The sequence below is a fragment of the Ictidomys tridecemlineatus genome, chromosome 8, assembly GCF_052094955.1.
Source record: "Ictidomys tridecemlineatus isolate mIctTri1 chromosome 8, mIctTri1.hap1, whole genome shotgun sequence".
Taxonomy (NCBI): domain Eukaryota; kingdom Metazoa; phylum Chordata; class Mammalia; order Rodentia; family Sciuridae; genus Ictidomys; species Ictidomys tridecemlineatus.
In genome coordinates, this window is record NC_135484.1 from 13,758,173 (window position 1) to 13,776,301 (window position 18,129).

General features: G+C 36.2%; 1 protein-coding gene across 16 annotated transcripts in view; it reads left to right on the plus strand.

Moving 5' to 3' along the window:
• Syne1 (spectrin repeat containing nuclear envelope protein 1) overlaps window positions 1-18,129 on the plus strand; it is a 428,203-nt gene that overhangs the window by 157,966 nt on the left and 252,108 nt on the right. For 15 of the 16 annotated variants that reach the window (XM_078018867.1, XM_078018877.1, XM_078018878.1 and 12 more), the window contains 8 exons: window positions 2,365-2,532; window positions 4,245-4,415; window positions 5,391-5,531; window positions 9,542-9,702; window positions 11,645-11,795; window positions 14,704-14,931; window positions 15,399-15,497; window positions 17,660-17,847. In XM_078018867.1, the coding sequence (XP_077874993.1) occupies window positions 2,365-2,532; window positions 4,245-4,415; window positions 5,391-5,531; window positions 9,542-9,702; window positions 11,645-11,795; window positions 14,704-14,931; window positions 15,399-15,497; window positions 17,660-17,847 (1,307 nt within the window). Of the gene's footprint in view, window positions 1-2,364; window positions 2,533-4,244; window positions 4,416-5,390; window positions 5,532-9,541; window positions 11,536-11,644; window positions 11,796-14,703; window positions 14,932-15,398; window positions 15,498-17,659; window positions 17,848-18,129 lie in introns of those variants that run through there. The other variant, XM_078018881.1, reaches the window with a different exon arrangement.

Genomic DNA, 18,129 nt, shown 5'->3' on the forward strand with positions numbered 1-18,129 from the left:
CAGGAAAATTCTCTGTTAGCCAAAGTCATCTCGTTTTAAACTTAACAATAGGCATTCCAGTGTCTGTTTATATTTCTGTATATATATATAAGTAAGGAAACCCACCTACTTAATTTGTAGTAGGATCTCTTCCACCCTCGGTTGTTGTATAGTCCAATGTTTTTTGAGTGGGAAGATAATGTAAGGCAGTAAAGTAGAACAGGTGTTTACCGGTATTTCTTTTACATTGTTTAAGTATAAACTTGCATAGAAAATTATCTGTTGGATGACTACAAAATGTCCACAAACTCTCTTATTCTGAAGATGTGGAATTCTCTACAGATTTCCCTAATAATTGGCACTAACTTCATAAATTTTAAGCCATGTGGATAGTTCTGCTAGAGACTGTAATGGGGAATTTACACAAGCCCCAAATACTTGGGATTGCTTATGACTTTAGTTTGATGTGAAGATTTTGATATATAAATTGTATTAAATTACAAATTTGATATAATTATAAAATTATAAATATAGATAAATTACAGTTTTCTTAAGAATCTTGAACAAATTCAAAATAGCATTATTGAACGTAAGCTATTTCAACGCTTTGATTCAAAGCTTTGATGACCCATCTTCCACAGCATTGGACAAGTTTAGTTAGTTACCACTACCTAGGTGAAAATTTGACCCTTGCCCTCCTGCTCTTTCCTTAGTGAAGACAGCAAAAGGAACAACAGTTTAGAAAGTTAGAATATGTGAAGGTGATCTTGGAGCCAAGATCTAACAGTGACTTTCAGTGACATCATGTGCTCCTCCCCCACAAAACATGTGGCGACCTTTAAAATTATTAGTTGTTTTTTGTCAGATTTCATGAAGCAATTTGCTTTTTCCCCAAAGTGTTCTCTTAGTGAAGGCCGTGGGACTTAGCGACAGGCCACCTCTAACGTCTGCTTGCACAGATGTTAATTCTTTGCACATTCATCTAGCTTAAGCTTCTGCATGATTTTTCTTAGCAATCTTTTTTTCTACTTAATCACTTAGTGGAAAAAAAAGAAGAATGGAGAAAAACACATTCTGATTAACTAGACTTAAATTTAAGAAAATGGACTGGGCACCACCAGGTCCTTCCTTTGATAACAAACCACTTAATGTTTAAATTAATGCAGAACAGGAACATTTGCAATTGTCTGTGTAAGAAGGAAAGACTGTGGGTGGATTCCTAGGGTGACATGAAGAGTCACTGCTCTCAACAGAGCTGATGATCTAGGCTGAGATCTGGAGTTTGTGGCTCTCCCAGGTTCTCATTGCAGCTTGTTTAGAGAAGAGCATCCTCCAAGTGACCTTGGACAAACTCAGACCAGAGAGGGTCAAAGAAAAATAAATAGGAGAAGAGAAAGACGAACTGGAAGGCTTCCGTGGAAGACAGATGACCGTTAACTCCGAAACCAGTGATCTATGTGAAGATGGAGAAAACAGAAGCTCTTGGTTAATCTAGAGAAAGCAGACATCAGACAGAAGAGGAAACTTAAAACTCAGGAAAATGGCGAGGAAGGGAATTAGCTAACCAACCACAAAACTAGGAATTATATTTATGTTTTATTTAGAAATATTGGAGTTGCATTTTTAACAAACTACTCTTCAATTCTTTACTTTTTCTTCTCTACAATTGTTTTCTCATTTAATAAATAGGGTGAACTCAATGTAAAGCACTGTTACAAACAGGTATTAGTCATGAGATTATAATTAGAGAGAACCGGCACATGATATGTTTAATGGATTGTTTTAGTATCCTGCTTTGACTGCTAAATACAAAGAAACTGTTTTTTTTTCCTTTTTTTTTTGTATTTAAATTAGGTTTTCAATATGGCAGAAAGCACCAAATCAAATGAAACTTGCAGTTTCTACAAGTGGCTATGTGGTTTAATAATAATTAAATAAGCTTCAAAATATGTGAAAGAATAAAATTGGGAATGTATGAGTATATTTTTACTTATTCTGACAGTATGTATACTCTTAAAATATATAAAAATTCATGGACTTTAATTGGATGATTTTGATCAAAGGATATGCACTTTAAATTATAATATGAATAAATTCTGGAGATCCAGTGCCACATGATCACCATAGTTAATCACGTTATGTTATGCCCTTGAAATTTTCTTACATTTCTAACCCAAAATGTTCTTTCACACGCAGAAAACTAAATGTATGAGTTGATAGATAGGCTTGATTAGTGAAATCATTTCTCAATGTGTACATTTATCAAGGAATCGCTTTGAACATAGTAGATATATGCTGTGTTAATTTGTTGCTCATACTTCAAAATAGTATTATATGAATTTCCCAAAGTAACCTAAGATTTACTCTATTTTTTTTTTAATTTAGGTTGAAAAGATGTTAAGCAACTTTGGGGATTGTGTTCAGTACAAAGAAATTGTAAAAAACTCCCTTGAAGAATTAATTTCTGGCTCTCAAGAAGTCCAGGAACAAGCTGAGAAGATCTTGGACACTGAAAATCTGTTTGAAGCACAGCAATTACTTCTTCACCACCAGGTAGAAGGGCCCTCTGACCCTGCAGACCAGAGGCATGAGAGTATGTCCTGGGCTAGGAGATGGGGAGAAGAAGGAAGGGAAGGAACCTGGCTGAATGGCTTTAACAACACGGCACTTATATTTTCTATTCTCTCTGCTAAGTGTTAGATAATTCAGAATATCCTTCAAGACAATTCCTAGAAAGAATGATTTGATGACATCAAAAATTTCAAGGAATAGTGTGGAGAGTAAATTGATTTAGGTGCAAAAATTTACACGAAGCTGGCTAAATTGTACTTTTCATGATAGAAGAAATCACTGAGACACAAATTGCTTCAGATTTGAGATCACTATTCTCTTGTCATTATGTTAAAACAGGTCTTCATTTTACCACTTCAAACACATTTTAGTTTGAAACATAATTTCTTTGAAGTATCAGACTTTTCAGGAGAATATACACTTGTAAAGAATTACAACTAGAAGTTAAGGAATCTAGTATGTATACTGATAATAAATATTGTGTGTGTACGGGGTGTGTGTGTGTGTGCTAGAGATTGAAGCCAGGGCCTTTTTATTTTGAAACATGGCCTTGCTAAGCAGCCTTTGTACCATTGAACTATCCCCCAGACTCTGACAATAAACAATCAACTTATTTCCTGACAGTCTGGTAGTGGACATTAAAATATACTCATAAATGGAATGTATTACTTGTCAAACTCAATATAAATGGAGATATGATTGATGTAAACACTTTATTCATAAAAATAAAATACTTAATGACAAATTTCCATATATACAAAAATGGAATTGATTAAAAGTATGTGTAAAATAGCAACCTCTAAGCTTTATAGATTTATTTAATAATTATACAAAGCCTGAGACTAGAAAACAATGTTTTGTTTTACATTGTCTTCAATGTTGTAAAATTATTTGGTTTTCTGTTTACTTTAATTCAGAGAAAGGTAAGATTGCAGATATATATGTATAATATCAATATATGTATAATATACATATTAGTATTTTCAAGCTCTTCTCTTATTTCCTGAACCAGGTACTTGTTTCTGAGGACATGTATACTCAAGCTGTACACTTGAGATCTGTGTGCTATTCTGTTTGAGGATTATACTTCAGTGAAAAGTTTTCTTTTAAAGCACAACTTTCCTCAAAATATCTCAGCACATAAACTATTTATAATATACCCAGAAGGAAATATCTTAATATCTGCATTTTTACAGTGTCAATGATAACAGAAGAATTGGAACTACAGGTTTTTCAGCTGAAAAGGATTAAGAGGAGTCATGATAAATGCACTGTTTAGCCAAATTTTTTTCTGAAGTATTGCCCCCAAATGTTAAATGTTGGTCAAATTTCACACAATTAAAACATAAAACCAAATTATTGCTATATTTACCATTAAAAACATAAAATATTTATATAAAATGTCCACCTTAGCTTAACACAAAGTCCCTATTCTTACTGTTTTTTTTTTTTATTGGTTGTTCACAACATTACAAAGCTCTTGACATATCATACTTCGAACAATAGTTTCAAGTGAGTTATGAACTCCATTCTTACTGTTTTAACTGTTAAACTTCACTTTAAAACGGTGTAGGCCTGTGCTACACAAGGCCCTACTATTCTGTACTTCTGATAAGTGTGGGTGCTGTGGCCAAGCTTAGCTTAGCTGCCTAGAGAGTGAGTTTTACATCCATCTATTGAACAACTTCTTCCAGCAAAAGACGAAGATGATCTCAGCCAAGAAGAGGGACCTACAGCAGCAGATGGCGCAGGCGCAGCAGACAGAAGGTGGGCTGGCTGGCCCTGGCCGGGAGGAGCTGCGGAAGCTAGAGAGCACCCTGGCCAGTGTGGAGCAGGGCAGGGAGAGGCAGGAACGCCGCATCCAGGTAGGGCCGGTCACTTGGGGCCATTTTGGTAGAGACCTAAGTTGTGTTGACGTCCAATTATGTCTCCTATCAGCAGGAGCAAACCTCTGCTTCTGCCTCTGATCCTTCGACATCTGTTCAGTTCTTCACATGAACTGCCTCTTTGCATCAGCAGATTAGCCTTATGAGGCCTGAAGTCAGCACACCTTGCCAGTGTGGATGAGTTTGACGATACAGCAATGAATGAAAATATGGCAGTTTTCCTAAGAAGACTTTGGGGACTTGGCCCCATGTCACACAGCAGTGATCAATGATGAGCCAGGATTTGATCCACACCTGCCTGAATCCAACATCTGATTATATGTTTCACTCTTCAGGCAGTCCAGCAGCTGCTTCTTTAAGCACCTCTACGCTTTATAGAGATGTAGACAGGTTCCCTTAAAAACAGTTTGAGGTTGTCACCTGCTCACTTCTCTTCCTCCCCACCTCACCCCCCTCCATCCTTCCTTTCTTGAGAGATTAGAATGCTTTTTCTCTTAGTCACTCATCCACATTTAAAGCCACACTGCTAATGGGTAGGATGTCACAACAATGGGAGACTCAGAAACCATCAAGTCTGTGTGCCCTGTTTTGATGAAGACCATGAGGCCCAGAAAAAAAAAAAAAAATTCTTACAGAAAACACTAGGATCCTCTGTTTTGCACATGGTACAGATGCACTCTGCCACTGAGCTTCATCCTTTTTATTTTTTTATTTTGAGACATGGCCTTGCTAAGTTGCCCAGACTGGCCTGGAACTTGCCTTCTCCTCTCAGGTAGCTGGGATTACAGGTACACCACCACACTGGGTTTGGAATCATCTTTACTCAGTGAGATCATGTGAAAATTAAACTGCAAATTCACTGGAAGTTGACAGTTTAGAGAATGAATGAAAACAGAGCAATATTTTTCCAAACACTTTGGTAACATATGTATGTATTTTTTTTTCAAATTTAAGGTCACCTTAAGGAAATGGGAGAGATTTGAGACAAACAAAGAGACAGTGGTCAGATACCTTTTCCAAACTGGTTCCAGCCATGAACGCTTCCTGAGTTTTAGCAGTTTGGAAAGCTTATCTTCAGAACTGGAACAGACAAAGGTATATCAATAGTACCACATGGTTCCTTGGTGCTCATTATTACGATGAACATACTATTTCTCCTCCATTATTTCTATTATTTATTATTATTTAATCAGTAGTTGTTATTTACTCTTTGACATATTGGGAAATGAAAACATAAGTAGGATTTAAACATTAAGATCTAGGTGAAGTTTTTCAAGAAAGTGAGAAATGGTTAATTCACTAACAGATATGTATATTTTTAAAATTATTGAGGCAATGATAGTTGAATCTGAAATGCAAAGGGCAGAGGACCTTAGGAAAGCTGAGCTTGGAGCTTAGAACAGAGAGAAATTCCTCAGAAAGGAAACAGCATGGGGTGTCAAAGTGCTGGACACCAGGATCCTGTACCGTGAAGTAGATACAGCAATGAGAATTCGTATAGTAAAACTGGGCAATATCATGTAGTCCTAGAAGAGCTAAAACTTTTTTCTCTAGGAAACATGGAGCTGGAGCCTTTGAAGATCTTTGAGAAAAAGTCACACAACCAGAGCTGCGCTTTAGGGAGATGAGTTTCTAAGTAGATGAAGAAAACTGATTGAAAGGGTGAAAGACTGGGATTCAGTTAGAAAGTTACTACATATGGACACATGGGAGTTCAAATGGGAATTAAGGTGGCAGGGGCAGTGAATGCATGGGATCAGGTACAAAGATAAGGTGAAGTTGACACCAACGTACAGAAACTATCTGGATAGAACAGAGGAAAAGAATATGAAGCACCAGGTTTGGGGCCTGACCAGATAACCAGAGCAAGTAGGGGAATTGGAAGGAGTGAGTGTTAGTGGGGCAAGATCCAAATCAGTTTTGGGCACAGTGAGATTGATATTCCAGCTGGGTATCAAAGAGGGCAGTTAGGAGTGTGCTTAGTGTTTTTAACAGGGAAGCACAAATACCTTGGGTACTTAGAGCAGGCCAATACATTCGCATGAAGCATTTAGAGGAGTCGTTCGGGCTTTTTTGGTTGCTACTATGCCAAGTTGATGTTTATAGAAAGACTGGATTAAGGCTTCTCATTTAAGGTGGCTGCCATTTCCCCCAAAAGTGTGTTTCTTGTTTATCCTGAAAGACACCTCACTCTTGCGACAGTGTGAAGTGCAGTTGAGTGTGCAGCTCCTTTCCAAAATAAATATTTTTCTATGTCTTTGGAAAGAAGGAAGAGAAAGAGAGGAGGAGAAAGGATAAGAGAAGGGAGGGAAAGGCTGAAATAACGAAACCATGGATTAGCCAGTGTATCAGGGAAAGACCTGGCGGCCATACTTTCCCAACCTTCAGCAAGGAAACCTCTGTCTTCTGTTTTCTTAGGAAAAGCTCCTCTGTCTCATACTGCTAATTTTTTGTCATTTCTCCTATTATTAATTTATTAAGGAGTGTGAAGTTTTATAAGGCCACAGACTCTTTCAATACTTCAGTTTTCATTAGCCATTTAAAGATAAAATTGTTTAAAATTTATTTTTAAATTTCAATTACTTTATGTATCCAAATTGTATATTAGATGTCTTTTATAAACACAAAGATGCTTACTGGATTGATTTCCATAGGTGGTTCCCTCCAGAGAAATCCAGCCCTGTGACTTCACTTGTGTCATCCCCGTGGATCAGTTAAAGTGCCTAAAGATGAAACACAGGCCATATTTTTAGTCTTATTATCAAAATTCTCCTTCATCCTCCGTGATCTTCCACACTTTTGGAGTGATTTAATAATTTGCAGTAATGTTTATTAAGTCTGTCATCTATGCTGGCCTAATCACTTGGTGATTCTTAAAACATTCCTGACAAACAGGCCTCATTATCAATCCTCTTGTATAAACAGGGATACCTAAGGCACAAAGTTGTCCCTGACCTCCTGATCACTCAGGAACATTAGGATTCAAACCCTAAAGATCTCTACCCAAAGCCTGCACTCTAAGGCACTATGTTACACTTTCATTCAAAAGCCGAGTGGCTTCTCTATGTGTTTATGTCCTCTGCCAAAGGAGCATGTGTAATCTGGGATAACTGTTCTCTCCTTCTGTGCTCACTTTGCACTGATATTGCGACCTGTATTCTATGTGACAGTCCTGGAGTGGCTGTGCCCTCTAGGCCCCAGTGTATTGGAGGGTGTCTACAACAAGGTCAGATTGAATCTGCATTGCAAGGCATGGCTTTCCTGGCCAGGAGTTGAGAATTCGGAGTTTTTCAGGTCTCAGGGTCACTCAGCTAGTGAAGGACAGAACCTGGCTTCAACTGCACTCTCTCTCATGCAAACCATGCTCTCCCCTTGCTTCCCACTACCACTCCTCTGCCTGCTTAGGACTTGGCAATGAGCCTTACAATGCTATTCCATTTTTGCTTCTCATTTTTCTTATAGATGTCATTCTGCTCTTTGAATTCCTCTCCATTGTGTTTCCCCACACATAGTTTGAAAAAATAACGTAAGAACAAAATAAGCATTTTCAAACATTACTTTCCCTGGGTTCTTTCAGGCTTGGGGGACACTATTTTGTACCTCTAATTCTTTTCATGGGAATCAGAGATTATGCTGAGATTTTTAGTCTTTACAATTGACTCTAAAATGACTGTGAGTTCACAGATGGTAATAGTGGGTTCTTTTAAGTATAGAATTTAATGTTATGACATCAGCAAAAATCATATTTTAGGATACTATAAAGCTCTATACCATAAGGAGACGATGCTTAGTCAATTTTATTCTCTTGAATTGCAGGCTACTTCTGTGAAATGACATTGATATTTCTGTGAGGACAATACATCTTTTAAATAGGAAGCTTAAATAGTATTTAGTAGTAACTTTTTTTCCACTTTTTTATTGGTGCATTATGGTTGTAGGTAATGTGGGATTTGTTGTGTTGCAACTATCTTATATATCATTTTATAATCATTCTGGGAGATGCTGGGTGAAAAATCTGATTTTTTACAAATATTTATGTTGGGTTTCTACATTACCTATTTAGGAAGGTAAGTTGATGATCAAAATTATATAGCTCCTGTGAGTTTTCTTATGAGAAGAACTAAGACACTGATTTTCTTCATTCAAGATTATCACTGGATTTACCTTCTCTAATCTAGTATTCCACATTGTTTACCCCGACAAAATTCAGATAACATCTAAAGTTTACCAGGGCCTCATGCATATTAAATTAACTTTTGAATTAAAATAGCTCAGAATCATTGAAAATCCATGAATAGAATTAATAAACCATTTTCTTCAATTTTATATGAAGGACATAAAAATGATAATTGGTACCTGCCAGAGTGTAGGGTACTTAAAAATGAATTTGCTAATAGAATGCTGAGAGTACCCTTTCAAGACAAGCACAATCATCTGCATTTACATGGAAAAACAACCAGTGATTAGCACATCTGGGATTCCAGCCCAGATTTGAAGGGTTGAAAACTCACCTTCTTTCTGTTATGTTGCATATGCATTGGAAAAAAATAAGATTTAACAGCATTGAGATCAGATTATATCTCTTTTCAGGGAACTAGTAAACAAAACCTTTCTGGCGTTTCTGGACAGGAAAGATCACTGGTATTCTGCATTGTTTGAGATATTCTTCAATTGTATTAACAAGTTATTATCTGTATGATTGAAGAACTGATCCCTGTTGATCATTTTGTGAGCTGGCCTGTAATAAATCAACATACGTATGGATAAGTTAACTACTAAAATGTAGCTCAGAATTCTAAACAATAAATTCTAAACAATAAGTCAAAGGAGGAAATAGAGGAGAAAACAATTTCTGAGAGAACTGCTGGTAACTATGAAGATAGAACTGGTTGTTTATATAAAAGAAAAAACAGTGAAGTGTCTAAATTGACCATATAAAAATCAGTTTTATTGTTCAGAACAACATAAATCTATTTATGTATAAATCCTGCCAGCCAGCTGCCCCTCTATTCTGGGGAAGACTGTGCACAATATTGCAATTTCCTTGAGGACAGGGTTAAAGAGTATAAAATGTTGACCTAATGGCTCTAATATCTTTCTTCTAGGAATTTTCTAAGCGGACAGAAGGTATTGCAATCCAGGCTGAGAACCTGGCTAAGGAAGCTTCAGAGATACCACTGGGGCCCAAGAATAAGCAATTGCTTCAGCAACAGGCTGCGTCAATCAAAGAGCAGGTCAAAAAACTAGAAGACACGCTTGAAGAAGAGTATGTGCTTCACCAGTCCTAAGCTTTCTTCTCTGAGATAAAGCTTAATGCAGTCTTCCCTGTGTCTTGTTTTCAAAACCGTCTTTTAAGATCTCAAAGTGTCTGTGTATTTCAGCATGTCTTGAGATATGATTCACAGTTCAAAAGAAAGTATCCTCAACACAGGAACCAGTATCTGCAACAAAACAAAAATATGTAAGGGATGTGGCATTAACAACTTAAACTGATTTTGTTCACAAGAAAGCCATATTGATTCCATTCTGTGGCCTTTGTACATTGTAGACAAAATCTAGAGAAAATGCCAATATTTTACTTTTTTAAAACTCTATTATTCTGCTGTCACCAGTTAGAAGGAAGGGGAGATATTTCGGTAGTGTCGATCTAGGCCTAAACACACATCACATAGACCAAATGTCTCCAATTCAAAGCTCATAAGCTTACTTACAGTGCCTAGGGACTCAAATTGTCACTGATTGACATGCTTTTTCAGAAATTAACTTTAAAAATCTATTTTATTTTTAAACATTAATGTTACTTTATGTGAAAAGAAACAAATAGCAGTTGAACCTATTAATATTCTGCTATAGATAACAACATATTTTTAAAAGTTTGCAGGGGATAAACTTATGAGGATATGTCCAATATTCCCCCAAATTATATGGCTAAATACTTCTGTGTAGTTTCAAATTAAGGACACATAATCTATTATTCTTAAGAAATAGGACATCTTTCTAAGGTGGATTTTAAATGTAAAAAAATTTTTTTAATAATATTAACACCTTGAAATTGACATTTTACATTTGCCCAAACTTTAAAAAATGATAAATATTTTATCTGAAACAAATATAACTTGAAACATTCTGAGGACTTTATATTAAATATCTTCCATCAAGTAATAGAAATAGTAAAACTTAGAGTTTACTAGAAAAGAAACTACTTCTATTAAGAATGCCCATTTGAATCTTATTTAAAATCTTGCAACATAACATAATGTGTATTTTCTATACTGCTAAGAGCATTAGGCATACCCAGGGAATAAATTTAAGATTGCAATACCATTTAATTTGACAATCAATGATGCCATTGCTTTTTTCTTCATGTCTTCAAGTGCCTTTGGGTAAACAGGGATGTTATTTCCTTCTTTCTTTCTTTTTTTTAACCCAAGGACTTATAAATTCAATGATATGCTCTTAGTTTCCTACTCTTTTTTTTAATCTGAAAGCCATATTCACTTGGTTATATAGGTGTAGCTAATACAAACAAAATCTATAGTTGAAATTTTGTTACATATAACACTTATGTAATCTAAAAGCAGGGTGCTCATGAAAAAGAGTTTATGAAAGTCTTTTAGAATTAGGACCATAAAACATGTATGAATCGCTGAAATCATTCTAGATTTTAAATCAAAAGGTGTAGCTGTAATAAAGGCAGCAGTTCCCGCCTGGCAGCAGGGGTTCAGACCACAAGTGCTATCTTGATTCTTAGGACACATCTCCTAAAGATCTTTTAGTATAAAGCATTATGGTGGAATCTCTCCTTTACAGGAAAGAGGAATGTGTCCTTGAAAACAGGACTGTTAAAAAATGATGTACGCTGGGATCTATTCTAGCATAGTTTATTGAAATAAGTCTTGGCAAGTGCTGGTCACATGCAGCGTTTAATTAGATTATACCTGATTTGAACTCCTTGTACTCAGCAATATTTTGTTCAAAATGCGTTTGCGTTTGTAGCAGCCTCGATGATGCCTCCTTAAGAGCTCATTCTCAGAAGAGATAGGAAGGAAGACTTTAGACCTGACTACTCAGATCAAGTGTACATTTTTTCCTCCTCAAATATTTCCAACTTTGAAATAGTTACAAATGTCTTCACTATCTTTTCACCTGGTGTTGTTGTTCTCTGTTAAAATATTGCATTTTTTTTTACTTAATTTGGTTAATTTTAGTATTAAAACCATGGAAATGGTGAAAAACAAGTGGGATCATTTTGGCAGTAATTTTGAGAACCTGTCCGTCTGGATAACTGAAAAAGAGAAAGAACTCAATGCCTTGGAAACTTCATCCTCTGCCATGGACATGCAGATCAGCCAAATTAAGGTGACCTGCTCGGATGTTACATTGATAATCTATGTCTAGCTTTTAAGATCTCTTTCTTACATTTATTTCACCAAAACCTATTTGGTCCTGAGACAAATTTTTCATTGCTCTGTGACTCAATTAAAATTAAGTTCACACAAAATGCCTACCAAGCTAAGAGATCTTGACTGACACTGGGTAATACTTTATACATGGAATTGTGTATTAATATTGTCAGACTTATGCATTCAAAGTCAATATTGTGTGCAATATCATTAAAATATTTTTATGGTTACATTATTCTTTTTCTTGATTTTGCATTAACCTCAATGGAGCGCTCTCTTGATTCTCTTATAAAACATGAAGTGTATCCATCGTCTACAATTACTTTTTAAGAACTACTTGGATTGTTAAAATTAGTATTAGTGGTGTTTACCCTCACTGACCACAAGGGGGAGCTCAAAACACTACATTCTGTAGGTGAAGCAATCAGACCTGGTGGCTGTAATGCATTCGTTTATAACCTTGGGTGCGGATGGAGATGTTCTGTTACAGTAGCTCTCCAAGCTCCAAGATAAACGTGTGATTAGATTATCATCAAACACTTCACTCAGTTTAAGAGAATTGAGCTGAAAGATATGGGCTTGGAATGCTCATTTATCGTTCTTTCTTTTATGTAACTCCACAACACACGTTTTTAAAATTCAGGCGCTTTTTATCTCATTTTATTTTTTTCTTTTTGGAATGGGAAAACGCTTTGAAGTTTCATTCTATTAAATATAGTAAAATAAATACCGAGGTGAGGAAACATTTCACACTATGGCTCAGAACAAGTTATTACCATGTGCAAGGTGGGAGGGTGCAATGTCACTTAGCTAAGATCACAGGTGGAACAAATCATCCCTGCTCATCATACATTTTTCGCAATCAAGCACACATGGTGTGGCACATGCACAGCCTGCCGTGTCTTCTGTGGAGGATTAGAAAAAGAGCATAGTACATTTAAGTAGTTCTGTCCCCAAAATTTCCCCTTTAAAAATTTAACAGACTTTTTATTTATCCTTTTATTAATTAATTCCTTGCTATTTTAATTTATATTCCAGAACTTCTGAAATACATCAATGATCAAATATCATCTTGTTATTCTCCAGGATAAATGAAAATTACATATTTTATTTTAAAATACATAAACAGTAACTTGTGGATTTTCTTACCATCAGACTAGAAATATATTTTAATATGTCCAAAATGGCATTTTGAAAATGACCTAAAATATATTTTAAAATATCAATATCAGGAAAAAATATCTGCTACAAATAAGCAAAAATAGAGTGGAAAGATCTATGAAATTTGACTTAATAGGCTCATATTCTGTTTCCCAACAGAAGGCTATACCAAAGGAAATGATAAATAAATAATAAATGTAAAACTTGTTATAGTTTTCTCATCTTAAAATAATCTTAAGATTAAACTTAAGCATTTTTATTGCTGTGAAGATAAATGCTGTGAGCTGATTCGTGTTCATCATTCCACGCTGCTCCTGATATTGGTAAAAGATAAGAACATATGCTAGATTCATCTTCCAACTTTTCTTGGATGGAATTTCTATTTATTACAATGTGATTGGTTTCCATTTATGATTTTGTTGGTGACATGGATTAGTCCAATAACTAAGAACTTTCTTAGTTCTTAAGCAAGTAGTGTTGTAAGCACCCAGAAGAATTATTAGGGCTTAGAGGACACTCAACACTTATTTGTTGAATTGATGAGTAATTTTTGTAAGATAATCTTAGAAATCAGCAAAAAGAAAGATTGTATTAATGCTCAAATATTTATTAGATATACCACACATATGAAAAATAAAATGAATAAATGGTGGTGCCTACCTGACAATCCTATGTAATTTATTTCTGATTGTCTCAATTAGAAATCACAAATTTATACCCTTCCCTGCCCCCGGGATAACAGTATTATCCATTTAAGTTATTTGTAATTGAAACTTGACTTGAGTTTTTGGGCATTTTGTTTATTGGACAAGTGCGGCCCTTTTCCACAGAGAAAGAAATTTCATTGTTTCACACATGAATAAGCGCAATGTTTATGAGAGACACCTCCCCCTGGGTCCACACACATATGCATGCACATTCTTAGTAGCCATTGGTACATTCTATGCATTGGGTTATATGTAAAATATCCTTTCTGCTTCAAATTAAAAATGATAGTATGCAGTTTTTCCTGTAGAGTGCATAGCTTTTGAAGAAAGTGGTTATTCTCACAGCAGCAGCAACAGCAGCCCATGGGAACTGATCCCAAGTCTTGGGTCCTACTTAGCATGTGTGATCCCTCAGGATGGGAGTCAAGTGTCCTAATTCATTCTATATTTGGAAAACACGGGCATGCGACACAGGGGATAGATTGGAAAAGACTAGCTCCAAGTAGGAGTGCAATCAGAAAAACTTGGTGTTAGTAAATCATGAAATACTCAACTACATTTTAGAAAAAGTAATTGAATGCCAATATTAGTGTTCCTATGAATTCCTAGAACACATGGTTTCCCCACATTAATTGATTGAAGTGCTTGATCAATGAGTAAGCAGATAAATCTCTGTGTCTTTGGAGAGAGTGTAAAAGGTGCAGCCATATCGTCTTGCTAATCTCACCGCAAGCAGGAGCAGCATTTCTCTTTATTCCCTCTCCAGTGAGCACAGCCACCACAGAGTGGAGTGTGCTGCAGACAGTGTCTGTGTGCGCGTCCTCCTCAAATAGTCAGGAAGCAAGGTGCTGCTGGTTCACTTCTCCAACCACCCCCTCAGAGCATGTTTAGATGTCGCTTAAGGAGACTTTTCTATTTTTCCTTGTAGGTGATTTTATCATCTCAGGAAGGCAAGTTTACTCAGTTGCATTGTCATTTTCTTTTTTTAAATATTAGGTGACAATCCAGGAGATTGAGAGTCAGATCAGCAGCATTACAGGGTTAGAAGAAGCAGCTCAGTCTTTTGCTCAGTTTATTACCACTGGGGAATCTGCTCGAATCAAAGCCAAGTTGACACAGATAAGAAGATACTGGGAAGAGCTCCGAGAGCATGCTCAGTGCCTTGAAGGAACAGTCTTGGGGCTTTTGTCTCAGCAGCAAAAGTTTGAAGACAGTCTTCAAAAGGTAAGAATGCATGCAGGCTCAAGTTACACATTTTGCATTGCGTTTATAGAAAAGTGAAGCAAGAACTTCTTAAATAGTGTAATGAAGAAAAAACAACTTTCCCATTGTCTACCAAGTTGTCAGGATTGTCAAGTTGTCAGTTATGAACTAAATTCATAATTGTTTATAGGGTATCTTTTTAAGTAAACATATGTCTACACAAACATACACACACAAATATTTATATAGGTACCATGAGCCTGTAAATGTCACTATACATTATGTTCAGATAATCATTAAGGCTTAATTAGTTTCCTTTCAAATAATGGGACACATTGACTTTAGATTTTTAAAAATTCATTTGTCATCATATTGGAAGTTATTCATAGAAGGTAGGTACGATACTGTCTCAGTAGCTTTCTTTCTCAACTGCTTTCTCAATGTGTATTTTTCCCAACATTATTATATTTCACCTTTTTTTTTTTTAGATCCAGCAGTCTGTGTCTGAATTTGAAGACAGACTTAATGATCCAGTTAAAATATGCTCTTCGGCTACAGAAACATACAGAGTTCTCCAAGAACATATGGTAGGAGCATGCATGCACACTTCTGCTTATTTATCCACTCTCAAATTTGATAACTCCAATTGAAAAAGAAAACAGTAAATATTTTTAGGAGAGTTAAAAATGGAAAAAATATGTTAAGGAATAAGATATTAAATGTATCTACTTCATATAACACAAGAAATGTAAGTATGCCAGTAAATTTTCACTAAAATATATATAAAATGAATATTCAATTAAGAGATATTTCTCTTTTACTAAAAACTTATAATATTTTCAGATAGTAGTTTTAATAAAACCTTTATCTCTTGCCAGAATTATAGAAAATCAAGTGTGCAAAAAGATGATATAGCATGTTACATGTAGTGATTATAAATTAAGAATTGAATTTAAAAGACTGACATATTTAGTATAAAATAAATGATTTTCATGTGCACCACAGATTTCATATTTCAACCTGTTATATTCAGTTGTTATATATATATACACGTCCTCAGTGACCTGTTTCCAACAACTGGCTTTTAAAATCTGGTCTTTGCATTGATCATTGTCAAATCTTTGGCAGGCTACAAACAGATGGCATTGGAAGGATTAGGGGGAAGGAGCAAAGAGGAAGATACATGTTCAAAGAAATGATAAAATGAAGCAGGTTAAGAATAAACAAAATGAGCTGCAATGACAGAAAGCAAATGATTGACAAGGCACATCTGGAAGGGGGGGTGGGATTTATATTGTTTGATGTAATGAGAATGCATTTATATTACTTACCCAGTTTTTAAAAATACTTTAAAATGACGAAAAGAAAATCCAATTTAATGAAATTACTCCAGTATACAACTAAATTGATAACAGAGTGCTGGAGAGTATGGCATTCTATTTTTTCTAATACTTAGATTTCCTAAAGCAAGTTGGTTTTCTATTCTGTAAAATGAGAGATAATGAAAGGACATCCTCTTAGGGTTCTTAGGAAGATTAAATAAGTCAATACCTATAGTGTGCATAGCACAGCACACTACCTCTCCTATTCTGAAGTGTCTTATTATTATCACCATTGAATCCTAACATTCAGCCATAACTCTTTCTCTCTGTGTGTAGGGTATCTTTTTAAGTAAACATACATGTCTACAAAAACAAATATCTGAAATACACACACACACACACACACACACACACACAGACTCATATATGTATATGGAGTTTTACTATGTTGCCCAGGTTGGTCTCAAACTCCTTGGTTCAAGTGATCGTCCTGCCTCAGCCTTCAGAGTAGCTGGAACCACAGGTTCACACTGTGCCTGGCTTCTTTCCATGTGGGTTTTTTTTTTTTAAATGGATGATCTAGCATGTTACATGTAGTGATTATAAATTAAGAATTGAATTTAAAAGACTGACATATTTAGCATAAAATAAATGATTTTCACAAACGTTCTGAATTGTTGGGGAATGTGAAATTTATTCCAATCTATAGCAGCACATTCTTATTAGAGAAAATCTCCTCCCACCATTTTTTTTATCTAAAGAGAGAGAGAGAGAATTTTAATATTTATTTTTTAGTTTTTTTGGCGGACACAACATCTTTGTTGGTATGTGGTGCTGAGGATCAAACCCAGGCCGCACGCATGCCAGGCGAGCGTGTTACCGCTTGAGCCACATCCCCAGCCCTCCTCCCACCTTTGACTTTGACATCCATGAAGTCACTTCCTCATTTTCACCAAGTCTTGCTACAAATCATAGCAGATATTTTTTGGTACCATGGCCATTTATGATGATGGAGGGAAAATGTTTCATGGTGACGGGTCTTACAAAGGAAACCCAGGTCTTGACTTTTAGTCGGTGGCCTCTGATGGATGTTCAGCAGTCTCCCATCCAAAGTTTCACTTTCTGTGATGTCAGTTACCTGTCGATACCCACAGCCAAAACTACTAAATGGAAACTACCAGAAATAATCATTTCAGTTTAAATAATTGTTATCACAGTGGATTGTCGTAGCTGTTTAATTTTGTGATTGCTCATTTCTTATTGTGTCACCTTCTAAAATTAAACTTTGCACAGGTTAGAGGCCTAGGAAAGAGCATAGCATCTGCAGCGTCTGCTCTCTCCATGGGCTCAGGCCTCTGCAGACCATCCAGGAACCTATCTCCTGGGAACTGGGGGGCACAGCCCTCTTCTTTTTGCACTCTCCTCAGGACCTCTGTCAGGCCCTGGAGTCCCTGAGCAGCACAGTGACTGCCCTCTCTGCCAGTGCCCGGAAGGTGGTGCACAGAGAATCCTGCCTGCAGGAAGCGGCTGCTCTACAGCAGCGGTATGAGGGGACCCTCGGGAAGGCTAAGGAGAGACAGACTGCGCTGGAGGACCTTCTGGCCCACTGGCAGAGGTGAGCAGGGTGTCTGCTTGAGATACTGCCACTCTTAAACATGAAATGCTTTATGGAGTGTCTTTAAGTGATGAGGAATTGGCATCCAAGATGTAAAACTACAGGACCTCCCAGAGGGAAGAGGATGTGTCTATATGTTTACACGTTACACAGTTTGTTGTTGTTGTTGTTCTAACTAGTGATACATTGTACATACATGGAGCACAACTTCTCATTTCTCTGGCTATACACGATGCAGAGCACACTGTTCGTGCAATTATACATATACATAGAGTAATAATG